At 36.6% G+C, this 21550-nt stretch overlaps 1 protein-coding gene across 1 annotated transcript in view; it reads left to right on the forward strand.

The window, feature by feature from the left end:
- Positions 1–1232: 1232 nt before the first annotated feature.
- bcl11bb (BAF chromatin remodeling complex subunit BCL11B b) overlaps positions 1233–21550 on the forward strand; it is a 38739-nt gene continuing 18421 nt past the window's right edge. Inside the window, exons 1-2 of the mRNA XM_048206296.1 lie at positions 1233–2097; positions 10272–10631. Coding sequence (XP_048062253.1) covers positions 2034–2097; positions 10272–10631 — 424 coding nt within the window. The 5' untranslated portion in view covers positions 1233–2033. The remainder of the gene's footprint in view (positions 2098–10271; positions 10632–21550) is intronic.

Raw genomic sequence — 21550 nt, forward strand, 5'->3', positions numbered from 1 at the left:
GATAGCCAATAGCCGCACTTTATATGTGCAAATCTGAAGCAGATAAACCTGTACTAACCCCTTGTCTCAAATGAAGTCTCTTCAGGTCCAATGAAGACCATCAGGTGTCGCTATTGACTTAAATGAAACAGGACAAACATGTGCAGGGGGCTTATAGCACACAAAATTATGTAGCTACCTTAAATCTGATGGGATCTGCAATAGGCTACAGATTGGCTTAGCCTATAATATATTGTTTTGTAAATTAATAAATGCAAAAGACAGCACAGGACACAATGTTTTTTTTTTTCTTATATGTATTTGTAAAATACAGCACTAGTTTCTATTGTTTCACTACAATGATGTTTTTCCCCCCCAGTAAATTATAAAAGGCTAATAAATAGGCCTACAGTAGGCTATATCTTCTCGCAACATTGTAAAACGCCTTCAAACTTTTGTTAATTTGTTTTTACAGTAACAGTGATGGATAATACCAAGTCACAAAAATGTAAAAATATTATTAACTGTAAAAAACAACATACGTTTCTACATTAATTTAACTCATCAATTAAAAAAAAAAAAAAAAAAAAATAAATAAATAAAGATTCAACTAATATTTTTAAGTCAATTTCATATAGGCTAATTTAAGTTGAAATGACTTAGGCTAATTTAAGTTGAAATGACTTAGCCATGTTGATTGTACTTAAAAATTTTAGACAGCTAACGGGGAAAATTTTTTAAAACGCTACAGTAAAAATATTACACGGCGAACATTATAGGCCTACATTCGATTAAACCGGACAATATTTATTTTTTACTGTAAAATACATTTAAAAAGTTTTGTGAATAATAATAAATTATAAATATTTAAGGGAAAAATCATTTTTAGAATAACAATACAATACATGTTCTCATCTCATTAAAACATAAAAACTAAATACATTACATTAAAACGTAAAAACATAACCTGCGTGACGCATCACTTTTATTGGAGTGTTGTGTTTTATGTATATTGTGTTATTATGCAGTGTTTATATTGCATTATTTTATAAGCGTAATATGCGTTGCCCTGATGGTGTTTTGTGTTTGGTGCTCTTTGAACGTTTAATTCAGCATGTGCTCTTCTGTTTACGGTGGTTAAATCAGTATATTTTAGTTAAATATGTTGGTATATCATTTAATTTAATGAAATATAGGCCTACGGTTTTGAATTGTAGCCTAACATAAACGAGCACATGCCATCCCGTTTAGTGTCTAAAACGTTGTCATCGTATTGTCGGTGAATTTCTTGCAGCCAGAGTTGCCTGTAAGTTTTGTAGTATTTTTTTTTTTTTCAATGCTTGTGGGCAAGGAGACCCCTCTGTACCCAGACTGCCGCCACTAGTCGCCCCCAGCGCCACACGTCACATCACGTCCGTACTTGAACTTGAATCCCATTCCATTCTTCAGAGGCAACCCCTACCACACACACACAGACAGACACACACACACACACACACACACACACACACACACAGGCGCTGGGTCCTCCCTGAGAGGAGCGTGAATGCGAGACGTAATTGCTCGGGTCCTGATTGATCTGGAGAGGAGGTGTTGTCTTCAGAGGTTGAGCCATTCTGCGCTCTGATGCCAAGCGCACATGGAGGACTGTGCCAAAGACTTCGCTCACCTGGCGAACCCGCCGTCCACGGATCTTGGATTTCCATTATAACTGGACAACAACTGTTTTAGGACTTTTTAAAGAAAGAATACCTGAATTTAAAGACAGTGTTTTGGAATCGATGTTGTCAGAGGTTAAATGAGCTGCTGCGAGTCGGAGTGATTTTCTCGCATCGCTGTCTCAGGTTAAGGGGCACTTAGTCACTGCTTCACAAAAGTCGAGCACAATTTAGTCTGTTCAGAGAGTACAAGTGCTAGTTTGTGCCGCGATAACGACTAGAATAGCCCGCGAGCGCAGTGGAACAATACCTGGACTGTGGAGGAAAGTTTGGAGAGCTTCTGGAGCGCGCACATTAGTCCGAGTGTCCGTGAGATGCTGCTGTAAATGCGGGGCGATGTCCCGACGGAAGCAAGGCAACCCACAGCATCTGTCCCTCACACAGAGGGAGAACCTACCGAGTGAGTACTAGACCCCTGCCACCTCTGTCACACTGACTGACATACTCTCATCAATATGAAAACTTTCTTTCTTTCTTTCTTTCTTTCTTTCTTTCTTTCTTTCTTTCTTTCTTTCTTTCTTTCTTTCTTTCTTTCTTTCTTTCTTTCGCAGAAGGTGTATCTAACAAAAACAACTATTATTATTTGTTAGTCAGACTGATATCTGTAAGTAAACATGATTTGGTTTTTTAATGTTGCACTGCCAGTGTTACACGTGCATTATCAGCTCATAAACCATATATAAGTTATATTTTTGCCAAATGTAATTATGTTCACTGTCCTAACTAAAAGGCACATGTAATTTTGTGCACTATACTATTAATACATTTCAATTTATCTATAATCTATAACCAGCAGTTGGGGCCTGTTAGTTTTTATTGTTTATGTAAGTCAATCACTATGATCTTACTAGTGATTTCTCTTTTACTGTGAATAAATGATTTGAAGAATGCATGTACTAAACGTAATTCATAGCAAACAGTTTCATTCAAAATAATGAGAGACCCACATGCTCATCTGCTTTGAACACACACACACACACACACACACACACACACACACACACACACACACACACACACACACACACACACGCATACAGCATACATGGCTTATCAAGTTTACTTTATGTAGTTTATTTAAAAGGCCCAAACTTTGCTAAATCATCTGGTGTTCATTTACATCTAAAAACAAAGTGCTTATACGTTTTTAATTTGTTGTGTATTTTTATTAGAATCTCTTTTACAATGTCAGGGATCACATACTTGGACTTTGGTGCTGATCATTCAAAAACAACACACTCCTTATGTTCATCCTTAATTTAACCTTTTATCAAAGATGCTTTACACACTATTTCCACTAGTAAAACTTTATGTAAAAGCACCAAGTACTCTAAATCCTTTTAAGTTTCCCTTTGCTCTAGTTTTTTATTCCTCTAAAAGCTTTTTTATTTTGCACAATAAAAAGAAGCATAAATTAGCTGAAGTGTAAACTATTCAGAATTGCATAATGCAAAGTGTTATAAATAATAATAATAATAAAAAACTTTAAAACCTAATCTTAACAGCTCAGTGATATAATTTTCACAAAATGTTCATAGGCGTTTATGTAGCCACTAATAAAAGACCAGGAAAGTTTTTTTTTTTTTTTCCCCCATTAATAATACTTTGCATGTCACTGATATGAATTATCCCGTACTCCAGCTGTATTTTTGAATCTTTTTTTTCGTACATTTTATTGACTGACCTCAAGATGCATTTAGCAAATAATTCCTAGTATAAATTATTGTTTGTTTTTTTGTTGTTGTTTTTAGTGTAACTTGACATTTTTATGCCTTGTTATTCATTTTGGTATTTCTGGTTTAACTGAGAAAGTGGGTACAGTGCGAAGGCGTGCCTTCCTGAAAATATCTGATTCAGTAGTGAGTAGATGGTCTTTACACGTCAAATATTACACTCTTAATGATGCTGATGTTGCCATTTTAGAAAACGTGAAGACGGGAGATGAGAAAAATGTGTTAAAGGAGTGGGTGGGCTTATGGAGAGCCGGTGGCCTTTAAATTCAAACCACTGCTAGTCTGCTAGTTCATTTCACCTGATGTGGTTTATTTAGCAGATAGTTCACTTTTTTCCCCTCAGAGTTATTGTTTTTGGTTTATTTCCAGTTGTAGTGATTAACAATAAACACTAAAACGTCGTGTACATTTGTGCTCGCTTAAATAAGTATGTTTGTACAGCAAAACCCATCCAGTGTATGTTTCAGTGTGCAAATGTGTTGAGCAGAATAATTATACTGTGTCTCAAATACGTGTTTAGTTCAAACATAATTAGTCTGGCGGTAGTGTGTGTCGGTTGGCAAATGCGCAGTTTACATTGTGTGCTCTATACACTCTATCGCATGTGTGCAGAGCGTAAACCGATACTTTTTAAAGTGGACTCCGCTCAGGTTTGCACGCCACCCTCCATTCCAGCTTTCACGGGCGAGATCTTGCTCTTTCTGGGGTGTCTGTCTGCAGGGGAAAACCAAAGTGCCCTCATTTGGCTATGTCAATGCTCTTGGCACAAAACATGTCAGTTAGCTGGAGGTTGCACAATAGAGAGATTCCGCCCAGAGCGACAAGACCTATAGATCACACTCAAAGAGAAAACCAAGGAACAGGAATATCAACATACTTCACGTCTTGAAGTAAACGCGGGGTGCACTCTCCACCCGCATGTACGCGTACAGGTGTACGCATTAAAAAAGACGTCTCAAGCCGCGACCTAAAATGGCAGGGCTCTTGTAGACGCAAATATGGGTTCTTAAGGAAGTCTTCGAGACGAAACCGCTCGTATTTAGATTTCCGCAACACCGCCTCAGTGAAACTCATTACCTTTTCTTCATAAGAAGCATGTAAATTGTGTGAACATGTATGATTCATTACATGAGCTGTTTGTCTCAGATTTTTGGATGGGTCGCTTTAAACGTAAACTGTGGGTGGGGGCCGTCCATTAGGGCCCTTACTGGCTCTTAAAATGTAAAACGATTCTTGCTTTGAATGTTCACATGATTTTTTTTCCATGATCTTTTAGTGGCCGCTGGTCATCATGCTAATGAAACGCAAGGCATGAACCGCTGGACCACTGTGCCTTTGATTTCTGAGAGTAGAAAGGGTCACATCAGCCTTTTACAACTGGCACACTTTTTTTTAGGAGTGATTTTATGGTGATGTCCACCCTCTTTATATGTGTTAGCACAGCCTTCAAGAGAACTTATTTCACAGACCGTGTGAGCCGAGAGCTGTTTGATGGACGTGTGGTTTCCTGCTGATCGGACTCGTCTGACCTGACTTGGCAAATATTATAGGCGAGTCTCTGTTCCACTGCGCAGTATTTCGGTTTATTTTACGAGTGTCGTATTTGCTGTTTTGCACAGCTTCACTGTGCACTGCTGAAGCTGATAGGGGGTGCTGTAAGTCCTTATGAGAGGGAAAGTGATCGAGAGGGTGTATGTTTGTGTGTGTGTTTTCTTTGAGAATCTGATTACTGCCTTCAGGAAACGTGATAACTGTATTTATAATGGTTAATACCCTAAATTGCTATCTCTCCTCCCAAGTGTATCATTCCCACAACAGGCTCAGTATAAATCTCTTATCTTACGCTAAAGGTAATTAATTCAATTTATTGCAGTATAGACTTCACCCTGGGGAGCAGTAATATAGATGCTGTGCCCACTGTGCTCATTGCTCCTAAACATTTCATGTCCTTGCCTCCACTAACTTTTTAAAACAATGTTTGTGGTTCTGCTTTCAAATATGCAGCTTTATGTGAAATTACGGCGCGCACGTGCATTTCAGAATTGTGCGTGTTTGTTTGGCACACGTCCAGAAGCAGTTGAGAGTCTATAGGCCTTAAATGAAGATAAGAATCAGGCATTATCAAGCACGTCTGCATATGGATAATTTTTTTGTAATTGCACCTGGTGAGCTCAGAAATCACAATTAGGCAAAATCTTTTCACACATGCTGAAGACGTTAACAGTTCCGCAAATATCACTCACAGACTTTGTGCTGAATGCGCTCAGTGCTGCCTGTCATCCGCTGTGTGTTTCTTTAATTATTATTACTTTAATTCAGGGCCATAACCATCATAGATTCGACCTCGAATTATTCATTATATAGAATTATTCAAATTGTTGATTTTTTTAGTGACCAGTTATTAAATGTTTATCTTTGCTCCCATCACAAATATTCTTTTATTATTAATTACTCTAATTACTACAGTATTATTAAAATGCTTTTTAATGAGACAACTAGAAATTCTAGTTATTCACTATTTCTTTTTAGAAGGTTTCATTGCACACTTAGTATTCTTTGTGTTATTCGTGCATGTATGTACTTTTGTTTCTGTTTCTCTTTTTACATAAAGTGGGATTCAAAAGTCTGAGACGACTGCATTTTTTAATTGTTCTTTTTTTAGTTGTACATTATATTATTGTATAACAGTTTGAGTGAAAAAATGGTTTAAAAAATGCATGGATTTCTGAACATTTATTTAGTATGTCCCCTTTTGCTTTGATAACAGAAGCAATTTGTGCAAAACCTGATGATTATTTTCTCCAGGATTATTCGAGAATGTTTCAAAGATCATCTAACACTTCAGTGCAAATCAAATCTGACTATTTGTTCAAAAGAGTTCACATGGTCAGTGTCAGAGCTTTTTTGATTAGTGCCTTAGTGAAGAATCTTAAATAAATCTTACTCATTATATATCAATGTTTCTTTGTTTTAAAATTTTATGTTGATTTCCTAATTTGAATGAGATTGCATATCTAAGATTTTAAATATGGACATTTTGGAGCAAATACCTGTAAATTCACAGTATTATTATTAATACAAAAAAACTTAAGCTGATGATATATGATGTAATTGACGATATATCAGCCTGTTTACAGGCTTTACGTTCTTTAAAGGTTTATGTTTAAGCTTCTGATTGAATATCACAACACACACATCATCTGCTGTACACCTGTGGCTCCCACAACCACCTTCTTCTGTTGTGTCCACTGCTCGTGTCTGGCCTGTTTAGGACAGCGCGGCTGCCTCCCAGCACACCCTCTGCGCACAATTCCGTGGCATTGGATGCATTCCAAGTCCACGATGTTTGTGTTCTCCTCCTTGGCATTACTCCACTGCTCTGCTCTGCTCTGCTCTGCTCTGCTCTTGTCAGCCAGCGAGAGCTGCAGACAGCCGAGCGTGTGGTAGTGGCCCGGTGCTGCTCTTGTGATGTCTGTTAATATCCGTTTAGATATCACATGCTGCCGAATCCCACTTTAGTCAACCATGTCAGGGGTTCCTAAACTTTCTTGTCAGCTTTAACCCTTCAGAGGTAAAATATTTATCGTTTCAATAATTTAACGACACATTCACATGTTCACGGTTTTCTGATGCTGGTCACATGACATGCAAGTAAACAGATAAAAATCTCATCTTTTTTAGTAAAGTGTTTTATTTTTATGATTGTTTTCATTTTTAGTTTCTTTATATATAAGGCTGCACGACTTGGACAGAAGTTTGAAAGTGATATGACATTTCATCTCATATGAAAACTATATCTAAAAGTATATTTCAAGTCTATTAATATAGCGCTTTATACATTATGATCGTTTCAAAGCAGCTTTACAGAGATAAACTGGAAAACAATGATCAACATGTACTAATATGTTATATTGCGATTTCAGTTTTAGGTAACTCTTTATTTTAAGGTGTCATTGTTACAATGTAATTATACATTTAAGTACTGAGTGATATTAAGTAACTACATGTACTTAGTATAGGTGATTAGGTTTGGTTTAGAGTTAGTTGCATGTAGTTATACACAATTCATAGGTGTAACGTAACATAGGTTACACTTTATTTTTAGGTGTCAGTATTACAGCGTAGCACTGAGTATTAACTGCATGTACTTACTATAGGTTTAGGGTTAGTGCAAGGGTTTGGTTTAGGGATAATTGCATGTAATTTTGCATAATTTCTAGTTATTACTACAGTAATTACATGTAGCGTGTAACAATGACACTTTAAAATAAAGTGTTACTGTAACATGAGTAACAAGGTCACTGTAAAATAAAGTGTTACAGTTTTACTTCAATTAATTGTAGAGCCCCATTTTTTTTATTTATTTTTTTTATTTTACATTCAATTTAATTATTAGCTTTTCAACTCACAAACCCCTGCAGTTCCCATGGGAAACCCTGAACTATGAAGGCAGAGGTTCTAAATTCAATACAGATCAAGAATATTGTTTCAAAAGAACTCTAAATTTCAATTTGTCACTAAATGCCCCAAGGGATTGTGGGTCACTGTGCTGAGTCAAAAATTCGACAGGAGTTAAGTTACTGTTGCTCTTCCCAGGGCTCCTACAGCCAACCAGTGTCTGTTCAAGAGTGTGTTTGTCCCTCAGGCAGAGACTGGAGTTGATTTGCTATCGGATCTCATACTGCTGCTGTTTTTTTCTTCCTGTATTTATGCTCTCTGTGAATCTGTTTTGTATCTCATTGTGGTTTTATGCGTTGAGTCAGATCCATTTCACAGCAAATAGTTGACTCTTTCGTCATTGATAATAATTTTGGTGTTGAGATGCCAAACAGGGAATTTCGCAAGGGTACTAAAATGATAATGTAGCTGGTTATCACATACGGAAACGGCTGTTTGTTATAGGCTCCTTAACCACTGTTCCCAACGTGCACCTGTGACGCGAGGCGACCCATGCCTGAGAACGTATTTTGAGGCTGTTTTGCGGCTTTTGCGAGCGCTAGTTTGTCTGCTGCGATATACCTGTATGGTGCATGTGCACCTCTCCAACATCCGTCCAGCATGCAGAAAAGTAGACCGGAAACACAGATACCACTGCATGACTGCAACTGTACTACCTGCCACATACACACACACACACACCCTCCACTCGTCTTACTGTGCAACTCACAGGTGTTTTGTCTATGCCGTGTGAGCTGTGAATTTTGCTTTTTGAGGACAGAATCAGACACAGAGGACCATATTGACACATCAGTTCCACAAAGAAAGATAGTTTTGAGATCTTAGGACTTGACTTTGAAAATATTTGAGAGACAGTTTTTGCTTGTGACTAGTGCTAATACTGTAGATTGAGATATTTTTTCATTAACAGATTCTATCCAGTTGCTCTCAGTTGCTCACAGTGATTTGTGAGGATAGCTTGCAAATGTGTGTGGAAAATTTTGGTCCATGAAGTCGTTTAAAAGAACTCATTTGTCGTCTACTGTGTGTATAGTCTACAGTACATGCAATTCCCCAGCAGGCAAGTTAATCATGTCTGGACCAGTTTGATAGCCAGACAGAAAAACAGATTTGCAGCTCACAATAACTGAAGAGCAAAAGTCACAGACACACCAATAACAATTTGTCATTTAGAAACCTGACAGGTACTTTAGTTAAACCAACTATTTTAAAGTCAGACGAAAGCAAGTCGTATGTATTTAAAGTATTGCACATTTTATATAGAACGCAATGTTAATTCATAATGCTTTACACAGTCATAATAAAGAAACAAGAACTATAAAGGGATATATAAAATACATATACAAGTTTTAAAATATTTAAAGGAAGTTTATGCAAAATTCACTCCAAACTTAGATGCCTTTTTTTACTCCATAGAAAACAAAAGGAGTATTTTTGAAGAATCTTCATGCAGCTCATTTCCATAAAATAACAATTCACTGTCAACCTCCATAAATGACAAAAAAAGCAGCATAAAAGTAGTCAAAGTGGTCTTCTGAATTCATTTGACAGCTTTTTGTGACTAACAGACAGCAATTTAAGTTGTAATTTACTTAAATTCTTCCTTCCATCAAATATGGAGAACAAGAATTTCAGTGAATACCTTAAATACATGTTTAAAAACTGTTATAAGTATCCCACAAAAGCTATATGAAATGATTTCTGAAGACTTGCAATATATGCTTGATATGTATGCACTTTACTTTTTAAGGTGTTTTTTGGAGCCAAAATGACAGTTTGAAGATTCAACTCAAGATCAGTAAAATCAGTAAAAATGTCAGCACAGTGGTTAATTTGAGAATGCAAACAGATGTTTTCAGTCCGGTCTTGAATGTGGTTACAGTTGGGGAACTTCTGATATCTTTTGTAAATCAAATTGTTCACCTGCACTTGCCAAACATGGAATGTTGTTCACACTGTTGTTAATTAGTCACACATGTACTGTAGCTAGCTGCAAATTTTGCAAATCACAAATTACAGCCATTGGTGAATAGACAAATATATTTGGTATTGACTTGAGGACTAAATGTAAAACTTGATTTCAATCCTGTAAGTTTCAGATGAGCAAAACGTTAACTTAGACCCTTATGATCAATGATATATATATATATATATATAAATGAAAAAAGAGAAATAGCCAAAGAAAACAATATTTAAATTAATACAAACAGTCAGAAACACATTGCCAGACTTTTATCTATTCAGTTGTTTGCAACTATCAAATTGATCTGTTAGATCTCAAAATTGATTATTATAAGCCATTTATTATTATTATCAAACATAATGTGCCTAAAAAGAGTCGTGCACTGACTGATATTTTTCCCCCTCGTCTTTCACGCCTCAGCTGGGCCAGATCATGACGCAGGGGTGGAACAGTGCCCATCGGAGGGCTCCATAGCCAGCCCTGTGGGCGGAGCCGGAGAGAGTGACCTGCTGACCTGCGGTCAATGTCAAACCAACTTCCCCCTGGGAGATATTCTAGTGTTTATCGAGCACAAGAGGAGACTGTGCCCCGGACCCAGCGTCTGTTTCGACAAACCGAACGACTGCGGCGGCTCCCCGTCCCCCAGACCCCCACGGGTGGAAGTCTGCCGGAGGTCTGGACCAGTGGAAGTTGGGATCCAGGTCACGCCAGGAGAGGAGGAGGAAAAAAGACTGACGCCTGCCAGAGGAATCTGCCCCAAGCAGGAGGGCGTCCCAACAGGTAGGTGTTTTATACTGAGGGCTGGAGGAGGGGAAGGTTTAATAGTGAAGTTTGGCAGAAAAGAGAGGTCTTTGTGTGTGTGTGTATGTTACAAACACATACACACACAAAGATTCTTACTTATATACTTGAAATGTGTAATACTCTTAAAGAACCAACAAAAAAGTGGTAACACTTTACAATAAGGTCTTATTTTGTTAACATTAGTTGATGTATTAATTAACATGAACCAATAATGAGCAATACATTTGTTACAGCATTTATTAATCTTTGTTAATGTTAGTTAATAAAAATCCGGCTGTTCATTGTTTGTTCATGTTAGTTCACAGTGCATTAACTAATGCTAACAAATACAGCATTTGATTTTAATAATGTGTTAGTAAATGTTGAATTTAACATTAAGATTAATAAATGCTGTATTGTTAATTCTTAGTTCATGTTAACTAAAGTAGTTAACTAATGTCAACTAATGATACCCTATTGTAAAGTGTTACAAAAAAGTATTTTCTTGTGTATTTTTGATACACTTTAAAAAGTGGTAACCTGCAACCATACAACAGCGCAAGCGCTAGGTGAATGTTGAGACAGAAGTGGCCACTAGGTGGCAATACGCACAGTAGTGATGAACTGTGCAGTAGTTGAAGAAGAGTGTGTAAAGAGTGATACAAAACAGTAAACAATGCAGTATATCCTTCTCGATCATTTTTGTTTTGGTTCTTGTTCTAAACTTTGCACGCAATGGCAGATACGCTACTATTCTTCTTCTATCCTTCCAAGCGAATGCCCTGTAAATGACACGACTCAGTGCTGCCCTCTGATGTCTGGTAGAGTATTACAACAGCAGTTGTACTATGCACACGTCAAACGCGTCCATCCGCGGTCATCTGCGGTTGAGTAGTATACTTTGAAAGCTGTGCGGACACGACTATGCGCGAGACGGAGCGGAACGAGGAAAATGAAGTATAACCGGGCCTTTGCTTCAGCTTATTACAACACAAATACACACACATATATATGAACACGCACATACTGTTCACCGGTTCTGACTGGATCGCTTCTCTCAAAAGGTCCTCTTCTTTTGACTCGGGCCTTCAAGAGGGATTAACACCCCTTGCATGATTTTATTAGAGCAAGACGTAGCATCTCTCTCTCTTTCTCTCATCTCTAAGTGAAACATAACAGCCTTGAGTGCGCCAGCAGCTGAAACCAATTCTCTAAGAAGAAAAAACTCCAGAAATCCTTACCCGACGTGTTTGGGGGAAATATCATCGTATTAAGAAAAAAAAAAAGGCTAAGAAAGCCCATTAAAATTCAAGTGCTAAGAGACATAGTGTGCGGATTAATGAAGAAGATTCCTTATTCCGAGGGTTAAAGACTCAGTTTAGCGTGTGGGGCCTGGAGGGGCCACATGTTATCTTCCACCACAGTGCCGCCCACCCTCATCTCAGCACACACAGCCTGGGCAAGGAAATGCTTCACTTGCTAGTCAGAATATGACAAATAGAAACAAATCAAACACACACACACATTTGCTGCCCTACACTATAGTCAGCAGGACACAGACTTCAGCTTCGTCAAGACTTTTTTTGTCTTTTTTTTTAAACCAAATTATACAAAGTTATTAGTTTTCTGTATTTGTTTGAATGTGCCTTTTCAAAGCTCTTTATCTTGAGAGTTTTTTTTTTTTTTTAGTATTATCTGAACGTTTTACTGAACAACTTCAGCTTTAGTTTTGCTTCGTTGACAGAAGTGGAGAAGTCGTCAAGGTTATCCACAGAAATGCAGGGCAGAAAGGTGCTTTGGGCTTGAATTAAATATTTCCAGAGCATGAAAGCTTTGCTCAACACATTAGATTGCCACTTAACTGTCTTAAGTTTCAGCCAAATTAGATTATTTTTAATGGGGCTAATTAAATACAATATGGAGCTATGGTTGCCTAGAGGCAAAAACCATACATGCTGTGGGCCAAAACGCCAAGCGTTAACCCTTTCGCATCTCATCTGGAGATGTTATAATGAATGCTAAAAATGGCACTTTAAGATTTAAGATAGTATGTGTTTGTTAAGATTTGTTAAAGGAAAAGTTCACAACAAAAAAGACAATTCTGAAAAATCTGTCGTCGTTTACTCATTGTCATGTTGCTTTGCTGTCAAGCATTTAGAAGTCTTCCACTCCACTGCAGCTGTTAAATCTAGTTTACTTTAAAGGTATAAATCTTTAGGCGCCTCACAGTCTGATCTGATTCCTGAGTTAAAAAAAAAAAAAAAAAATTAATACGTTTACTGACTTTGAATATGAGTTTTAATTTTTCATTTTTATTAAATAAATAATAAAATAAAATTACTTAAATAATTATATGTACTTTTTAAAACAAATTAATAATAAATTAAAACAATTGTATTTTAAAATTGATTAACTAAATATACCTTCAAAACATACAAGACTCGATGAAAAGAGAACCGTGATGCATCAGAGAATCAATTTTTTTCTCCCACACCTAATTTACCTGCATTCAAATATGGTGCTTTGAGAAGTGACACCAGATTTGACATCAGTAACACCATGCAACTGATTGCGGAAGTTTGAATATAAGCATATGCAAATGAGATTTGAGAAGATTCTCAGTGAACTTCAATTTCTGTCTGTTCTTCACACAAAACTGTTGTACGGCTTAGAAGACTTGTATACAATGCATGACTTTTTTTCATTTTTGGAGCTCAACGGCTTTCATTATATGGAAAAGAGCAGCATGAACATTCTGCTAAACATCTCTTTTTGTGCTGTATGGAAGAAAAACAAAGACGCAAATCACCAAAAATAGATTAAAGAAGCATTATTTATTTACTTTTACCATTTTAAAATGACATTACTTCATGTAGTCACATATTTTTGATTTTTGAAAAAATCAGCATGTCCCTTTCTCTCTGTTCCTCTAATATAGAAAATTCAGACATTTGAAGTGTTTAAACTTGCTATTTTTCATGCTAGGTGTATTTTATGCTAGATAACAGTTAATTTAATAGTTTTAAAAAAAAAAGATATGGGATTTATACATCAATTTGTATCCTATTCATGGGAAGTGCCCATTACCTGCTGTTCATGATAGGATGACGCAAGTGCAAGTGCATACCAGCATCATTCATGCTATTTTCAAATCTTATCCGTCATATCTGAAACTGCCCTTAGTTTCTAAGCAATCTCTGAACTGTCTAGCTAATCATACTCCATGAACGCCGGAGAAAGTGTACCGCATCATGCGCTTGTCCTTTCCGCCGCTCCTCTAATCACCTAGCATGCGCTCATTTAAATATTAGAGTAGGCTTTAATCATGGAAAGTAATCAGTGTCATGAATATTCATACCGTGCCGGTCTAACAGTCTCATTGTCTCATTCCTGTGCCAAATCGTGTCTTCCTGCCTCTCAGCTGTCTGCTCTGATGGCCCCAGTCTGGTATCAATGGAAAGAAGTTTAAAATAAATACACTATTCATACATGATCCTAAGAGAACAGTGTGTGTGTGTGTGTGTGTGTGTGTGTGTGTGAGAGAGTTTCAAAAGATGGGGAGACTGATCCCTGTTCCAAGTGATGAATATTTGCACAGCGGCTCAAGAAGACGCCATTTGCATAATGACTTTGTAGTTTTGCATTAATTAAATTTGCATATGAAACTGCGTTAATTACCTCTGATCATCTGTTTTCAACGTTGCAGCATTTGATGTCCAGCCTTCGGGGTTGTGATTAGGGGTTACAGTGGCTGTTTCAGACTGTGCTGTGTGTGTGTGTGTGTGTGTGTGTGTGTGTGTGTGTCAGGGACTGAAGCAGAATAGAAAGGGAATTTGATGAGTCAGTTTTACAGTCCTTTTTCCTCTTTTCTAAATCCAAACTCTTGCTAATATTCTGGCATATGAAAACAGCACTTCTGAATTCTGTAGCTAAAAAAGAAGAAATGTTTTTGAAGTTCAGAGCAATTTTTTAAATACACAGTGTGTTCAGCAAGCTCAAGGATCAGCTTTTGAATTTTCATGAAGGTGCTGTGTCAAGTACTCTTATACAGGCATTTTTTAAATGTAAAAATCATCAGGAGGTTTTTGTCTCTTTATGCAAAATGAACCACAGATCCAACAGTGCAGAAAAACGTTGTTTTCTCACATTTACACCATAAAGGAAATTATACTTATCCTTGACCACAAGATCGCAACATAAAACTCCAAAACTGTTTCAGTATTAAAATGTATGCTATACATCAGTGGTTCTTAAATGGTTTTGTCTCTGAACCCACATTATACATTGGACACAATTGTTTAATAGACAAAAACTCAAACTTAAAATAAAATATTTAGACCTAACAATATGAGAGAAGCAAAGTTATCGCTTAAATATGAAAATTGGGTTACACTTTATTTTAAGTTGTCCTTATTACAGTGTAATTATACATTTATTAACTACTGAGTAATACATGTATTAATTAACTAGCTACATGCACTTACTATAGGGTTAGGATTAGGTTTGGTCTAGGGTTAGTTGTAATGTAATTGTGTAATTATGCATAATTTATAGTTATTACTACAGTAACTACATGTAACGTGTACCAAGCACACTGTAAAATAAAGTGTTACTGAAAATGGACAATTTTATAATTGCATAAGCAACCACAGAACAGTGATTTATTGTCTTTATAGTTTTGGTGTTTGTTTCATAAATGTAAATTGAATTTTGATAGTTTCATGCTCTTGGCAGCCAATAATTCACTGCTAAAAACACATTGTGGTCACACAAACCATATTTATTTTATCCTCTTTTATGTATGTTAATATTGCCTGGGTCATATTTTCTTTTGCTTTGCATAGTTTTGTTCATGGTTTTCGAGGATAAGTGCATGTCACACATCCTGTCCTTGTGTTTGTGCATCTTTGTGAGTTTGATTGGATGCACATCCTTTGTTGTCAAAAAACAAATCATAATCAACACCCTTTTTAAAATGATTTTTATTGAATATCCATTGATAAGTAATTGCATTTTATTATTTGCATTTACTGTAGCATTGTTTTCCCCCTGCTGTGTGCAACCTTATCCGAACAGATCTGCGACCCATTTTTGTGTCGCCACATTCCAGATTAAGATCAGTTTATTTTCAATTCAGCAAATTCAACAGCAATAAATTCTCAACTCAAATTCAAACTAAAACAAGTACATCTTAGTCCGATTTTTTTTTACAGGCAATATTAATTCATTTTAAAGACAGATTATTTAATTTCACTGACAAATTGTGGCAAAACATACCATTGTACAAGCATTGTTTTTGGACATATATGGTTCTGTTTGACATCCTTTGAAATACCATGTAAATACCAAGCCACATGAGCATACAGTAGTAATCAGTTCAAATACCACAGTAAAGACTGACTTAAAATTGCAATTAAAACCGTATTGAAAGGTACAATTCCCCAAGTTTTCATAACGGAAGGAGCACAAAGTTGAATGGTTGAAGTATGTATTTAAAAAAAAAACCAAACAATTGTTTTGAAATTATTTCTCTCCCTTTTGCCATTGGTCAACAAACACATAGCCCCGCCCAGTATTCATAATTTTCAGGCAATCAACCTCTCTCCTGCCCTATTTACTACGCTTAGGTAGGATAGAGTATTTAAACATCAAAATAATTACAAGCCATCAAATCTCATTCAGGTCTCAGATGTCTCTATAGTGTTTGATGGACAGTCTTGCTGTACCAATCTCTCCAACTTCTGACCTGTAGCAGTAAAACATAAAGCCATGATGCCTGGCACTTAACAAAAACCATACCCATGAACCCTTGCAACACCCAAGCTATGCCAGCATCTCTGTTGCAGGGTGCCTGTGGTTAGAGCCTCTGGGATTTCAGGCCTGCTTATTTTTGGGATCCATCCAAACGAGACCACCCCTTCGCAGTCTGATTGGTGCTGTCTGCTGGCAGGGGTCAACCTGGTCCATGTTGGACGCATTATAGAGCAGGACAGCGCTGCATGTGCACTCCACGCCGAGTCCTGGAAAGAGTTAAAGTCTCCCACATGAAGGCATCAAACGCTCCACATACCACTTTATTGTAGTCATATGGCAGCAGATTTGATATTTTTCCTTCCACAGCAGGGAATAAAACTCGCCACTAATTTGGACTGTGAGCGTCGCCACTAAATTTCAACATGTGCTGATGGTGTTGACCAGATGTGTAACGCTTTTTTTCCTCTTCCTCTCTGTCTCACTATCGCACTTTTGTCAAATTATCCATGATTGAATTCAAGGAAAATATTTAAGAAGAAATTGCAAGGATGGTGAGATGACAGTGCTTCAAAACGTTGGATGTAATCTGCTACCAATGGAAGACTGCAGCTCTATTTCAAGCTGGTTTGCTGGTCTTTGCTGGTTTAAGCTGGTCTCTAGGGTGGCATGATATATTGTAAATGAATCAGTATCGCAATATGGCTTAGTGCGGTTATCAAATCACAAAGGCAGTGATTTAATAAATATATGCACTGTTGGTTTGAGAGTGAAATTCACTGTGTTCAGCTACATGTGTGCAGCTCATGATACAGTGTTTCTCCATCTCGGTTCACAGTAAATAAACCACGAGACGCTGAAATAACGTATAATGAGCTGAATGTGTGTAAATGAACACAGTGCCACGCTTCACTCTGAAACTCACAGAGCTTAAAAAATATTCCGTAGTTTTTACAAAATAATTTTGGCAGCTGTGGTTGCCAGAATAATTTTGTAAAAAATACAGAAAAACCATAAACACATTTACAGAACAAACTGTAAATTTTACAGTATAAAACTGTAATTTACAAACAAGAAAATGTGAATGTAAACCAGTAAATTCAACAATGCACACTACTGCTAAAAATCTGTTTTGTACCTTTAACATATACTGACAACCACCATAATAATGCAGGTGGTAAAAGAGAAAGCCACATGAAGAATCAGAGTTCATCACAAGTAGCTTTTCTACAAGCTGAAATATATACTAATATAAAGAAGGTGCACAGAGTCATTCACGCAAACACGATGCACCATCATGGTAACCCACAACACTTACATAATGCAATAAACATTCATTAAACAACAGAAGATAAAACCCTAATGTACATAACTGATAACAAAAACTATTAAGAAACATGATTTTTTAAACAAAATACTTTCAAATGTGGAGTGTCTCACAGGGAACTGTGGGAATATCAGTTTACAGTTTTTGACTGTAAATTATACATTGATTTGTTATTTTTTACTTCTAAAAATTGTAAAATTTACAGCATTTTACTGTGAAAATTGCATAAAATGTCTGGTAAGAGCTTTTACAGTTTTTCCCTGTATATAGTACGGGAACTTACTGTTAACCTATTTACATTTTTTTCCCGTAGTGTTTTTACAATATTTTACCGTTAAAATCACATTCATTTTTTAGAGTGCACAGTAAAAGCACAATGGTTAAATACTTAACATTTAAGAATAATTTTATGATATTCGTTAATTTTACACTACAGTTGTATTGTTACAATACATTTTATATATATTTTATTGAATAATATTCACAATAAAATAATAATTATAATTATTAAAATAATAATAATTATTTTATAGTCATCATGGGTCAAAAACAGTGGAAACGTGACCTATATACAAAACTGAAGTGGAAAGAGATTTTTTTTATTATTATTATTCTGTTCACATTATGGTAACTGAAAGAGGTTTGAGTTGGTTTTTCCCATTAATGAGTAATTGAGTAAAAATTAGTAAACAGTCCAGATGCACTCCCCAACAAAATCACCCCAATCATTCTAGAATGATTCATTATTTCCTAATATAACTATTTAATAAGCTGGTGACATCGCAACCTACAACGAAGACAATTGCAATGTCTTTTTTTTTTTTTTCAATATTGTTCAAGCCTAGTGATCTGTTACCCTGGTGATTAGCTGGTCTTTCAGCCTGAACTAGCGAGTGCCCAAAACACCTTTAAAACCAGACTTAGCTTAGCCTGGTCTAAACTGTTTTTCTCAGCAGTATAGTCATGATTTATCAGGTCACATCTGTTAATTTATGCCATTTTAATTGAAGAAAAAAGAAAAAGTAAAACAGACAAGTCTTAATGTATTTTATTTCTCTTTCCTTTTATTCACTTGACATTAGGATGGCTCTACCAGTAAGACATTACAATAGTCTTGGCACTGCAGGGTGAGAAAGTGTAGAGTTATTTGCCAAACACTGACTACAGTGTCACAGTCAGGCAGCCAAGCCACACACATGCTGATGCCCAAAGGAGAAAGCTCTTCTGGGGGCTGTCTCAGGCAGACAGTGAAGGATTATCGGTTACGACTCTCTAAAACCTGCAACATGTGCAATCTGTCTGTACTTTAATGTCATCTTCCACATGGCACGTGGTTTATTGACAACAAACATTTTACGTGTTTAGTTTAGAAAAGCTCTGAGTCTGTGAACATTTGAAAGGATGTTAATAAAAACAGTGTCATTATCAAGAGACTGCACTGAGTTATACTGCAGTAAACAGTATTTTCTTCCATTGCTGTGGTTTAGTGTCAGAGTTGGGTGGCAAATTTCTTCATTGTATGTGGAGTCCTGCTGAGTCTAAAATAACCTGAGAATTCACTGGGAATGAATTGTGACCACTGATAACATTGTTTATTTGTGCATACTGTCTGTGTTTTTTCAGCATACCCCACCCATAAATGAAAATTCTCTGATTATTTACTAATCCTCATGCTATCCCAGATGATTTTCTTTGTTCAGATGATTTTTAGAAAAAAATACATCTCTGTGAGTGTACGGGACATCCAAAGTTGACGCTTTAAAAACCACACAAAGCAAACATGACGGTAATCCACACAACCCTAGTTGATGAACAAATGTCTTCTCAAGTGAAACGATAGGTGTGTGTGAGAACAATACTTATATTTTAAACAGTAACACTTTATTTCAATGGTCTAAAACAGCACTTCTCAAAGTCCGGACTCCGGTCCGGATCCGGACCCGGAGGGGATTCAATCCGGACTCGCCTCCATTTCGTATTTCAACAGCAGTAATTGTGTGTAAGGGATTAAAAGTCTGGATTTCCTACTTTGATAAACGCATGTCAAAATCATTTGTTTAGTGTTTTATGTCTTTTTGGAGATGGTCCGAAATTAAAGCGAAGGCGAGATATTTAAAGTTTTCCTCCGTGATTCAGTTGCCATGACATCCAGTGAGCATATAGGCTACTTTTGATGTAATTGGGTGCGAGTTGCGCGACGCGACACTTCACGCGCAGTAAGCGTTTGAATGGGTGTGGAGCAGTGGTTCTCAACCTGCGGCCCGTCACAAATGTAAATGCGGCCCGCGATATGCCGACCACAATAATAATAATAATAATAATAATAAAAAAATTAGCATACAATTTATTTTTGTTTTAAAATTTAAATTAAAGTGAATTAAAAAAATATAAATGAGCTATAATGCTTTATTTGTCATATAAAATAATTTTGGTGAGCATTTATTATTTTCAGACATCAGCCAATGTAGGCTAATGACGCAATCACTCAGTTAACGAAACAAACACAAGTGCGCGCTTAGGAAGAGTTCAAACAGTAGCCATTAATTTTGTAAATTTAAGCCTCAAAATGGTCAAATTTGTTATTAAAGGAGAAAAAGTAAATGTGGAAGATAAAATGAAGGAACACAAGCAAACAAGAAGAGTCGCAGCATCAGCAGTAAAGGTAAGAAGAATGGAAGAATCAGTTTGCTGTTAATGAGCGAGATGGGCAGCCTTCCTGTTTGCTCTGTAGTAAAGTAGCCTACTTGATAAGCAAAACCTACAATTTCAAAAGAATGAACTGTGAATTCGATGTGTTTGATTGATGTATTTTAAATCAGTAAAAATAACCGCATCAGCGCACCCGCGGCTGGATGAGCCCAACTCGGCCGCGCGCTAGTGGATCCGATGCTCCGCGAGGGATTGCGACATGACAGAAAGCTTGATATCGTCAGAGATTGTAATTAGCCTACAGTGCACTCATTGTTGTTTGTAAAAAGAGCTGAGTAATATTTGCTTATTAAGGCGTTTATGTGATTGTTTGGTGACTATTGTGATGCTGTTGAAGAGAGTCAAAGTCATACAGAATTAAATAGCAACTTAAAGTGATTGTAGTACAGTTTGTGTGTTCATTGAGCATTACTGATTATTATTGTAAAGCTAATGTCAGTAAGTTAGTTTTTATTTGTTATTTATTGTGTGCAACATCTAAGTATAATAATAGTATTATCTGCTAATACCATAACATTAAATCTGATTGGTTTGCATTGGTGACGTCATATGTAAATTATATGCGGACCGTGAGACTTGCACTTGGACCATTGTGCGGCCTACTGGGAAAAAAGTTTGAGAACCACTGGTCTAAAACATAACCCTAACCTAACAGTCTACCAAAGTCTACTGCAGTCTACTAATACACTAATGAGAGTTATTTGACATGTAGTTGCAAAGTTTCTTGCAGTTACAGTAGTAGAATGTCTAAAGTGAACCATTGAAATAAAGTGTAACCTTTTAAACGTATAAATCGTGGCTTGTGTGTTTGTTTGATGTAAACATCAGAACGTTATGAAACTCACACGAGATGTGACAGTCCTCTGTGCTTCCACGTCATTCTTTATGTGATAACGTTTACATCAAGTGTAAGTTGTAACTCTTTCTCCGCCATTAACAGAATTTTCCTTCATTTATGACAACGCTTCCTCGCCATTGACGGAATTTTCCGGCTTTCCATGTTTTCACTGTTATATGGTAGGGGATGCTATTGTGACAGTTGGCTGGAAGGAATGGTTTATAGTTAAAAAGTTTTAACTCCTCCAACATTGACAAAATTTTCCGTCATTTATGACACAATGCTTCCCCG

This window comes from Megalobrama amblycephala, linkage group LG11 (assembly GCF_018812025.1).
Source record: "Megalobrama amblycephala isolate DHTTF-2021 linkage group LG11, ASM1881202v1, whole genome shotgun sequence".
Lineage (NCBI taxonomy): Eukaryota > Metazoa > Chordata > Actinopteri > Cypriniformes > Xenocyprididae > Megalobrama > Megalobrama amblycephala.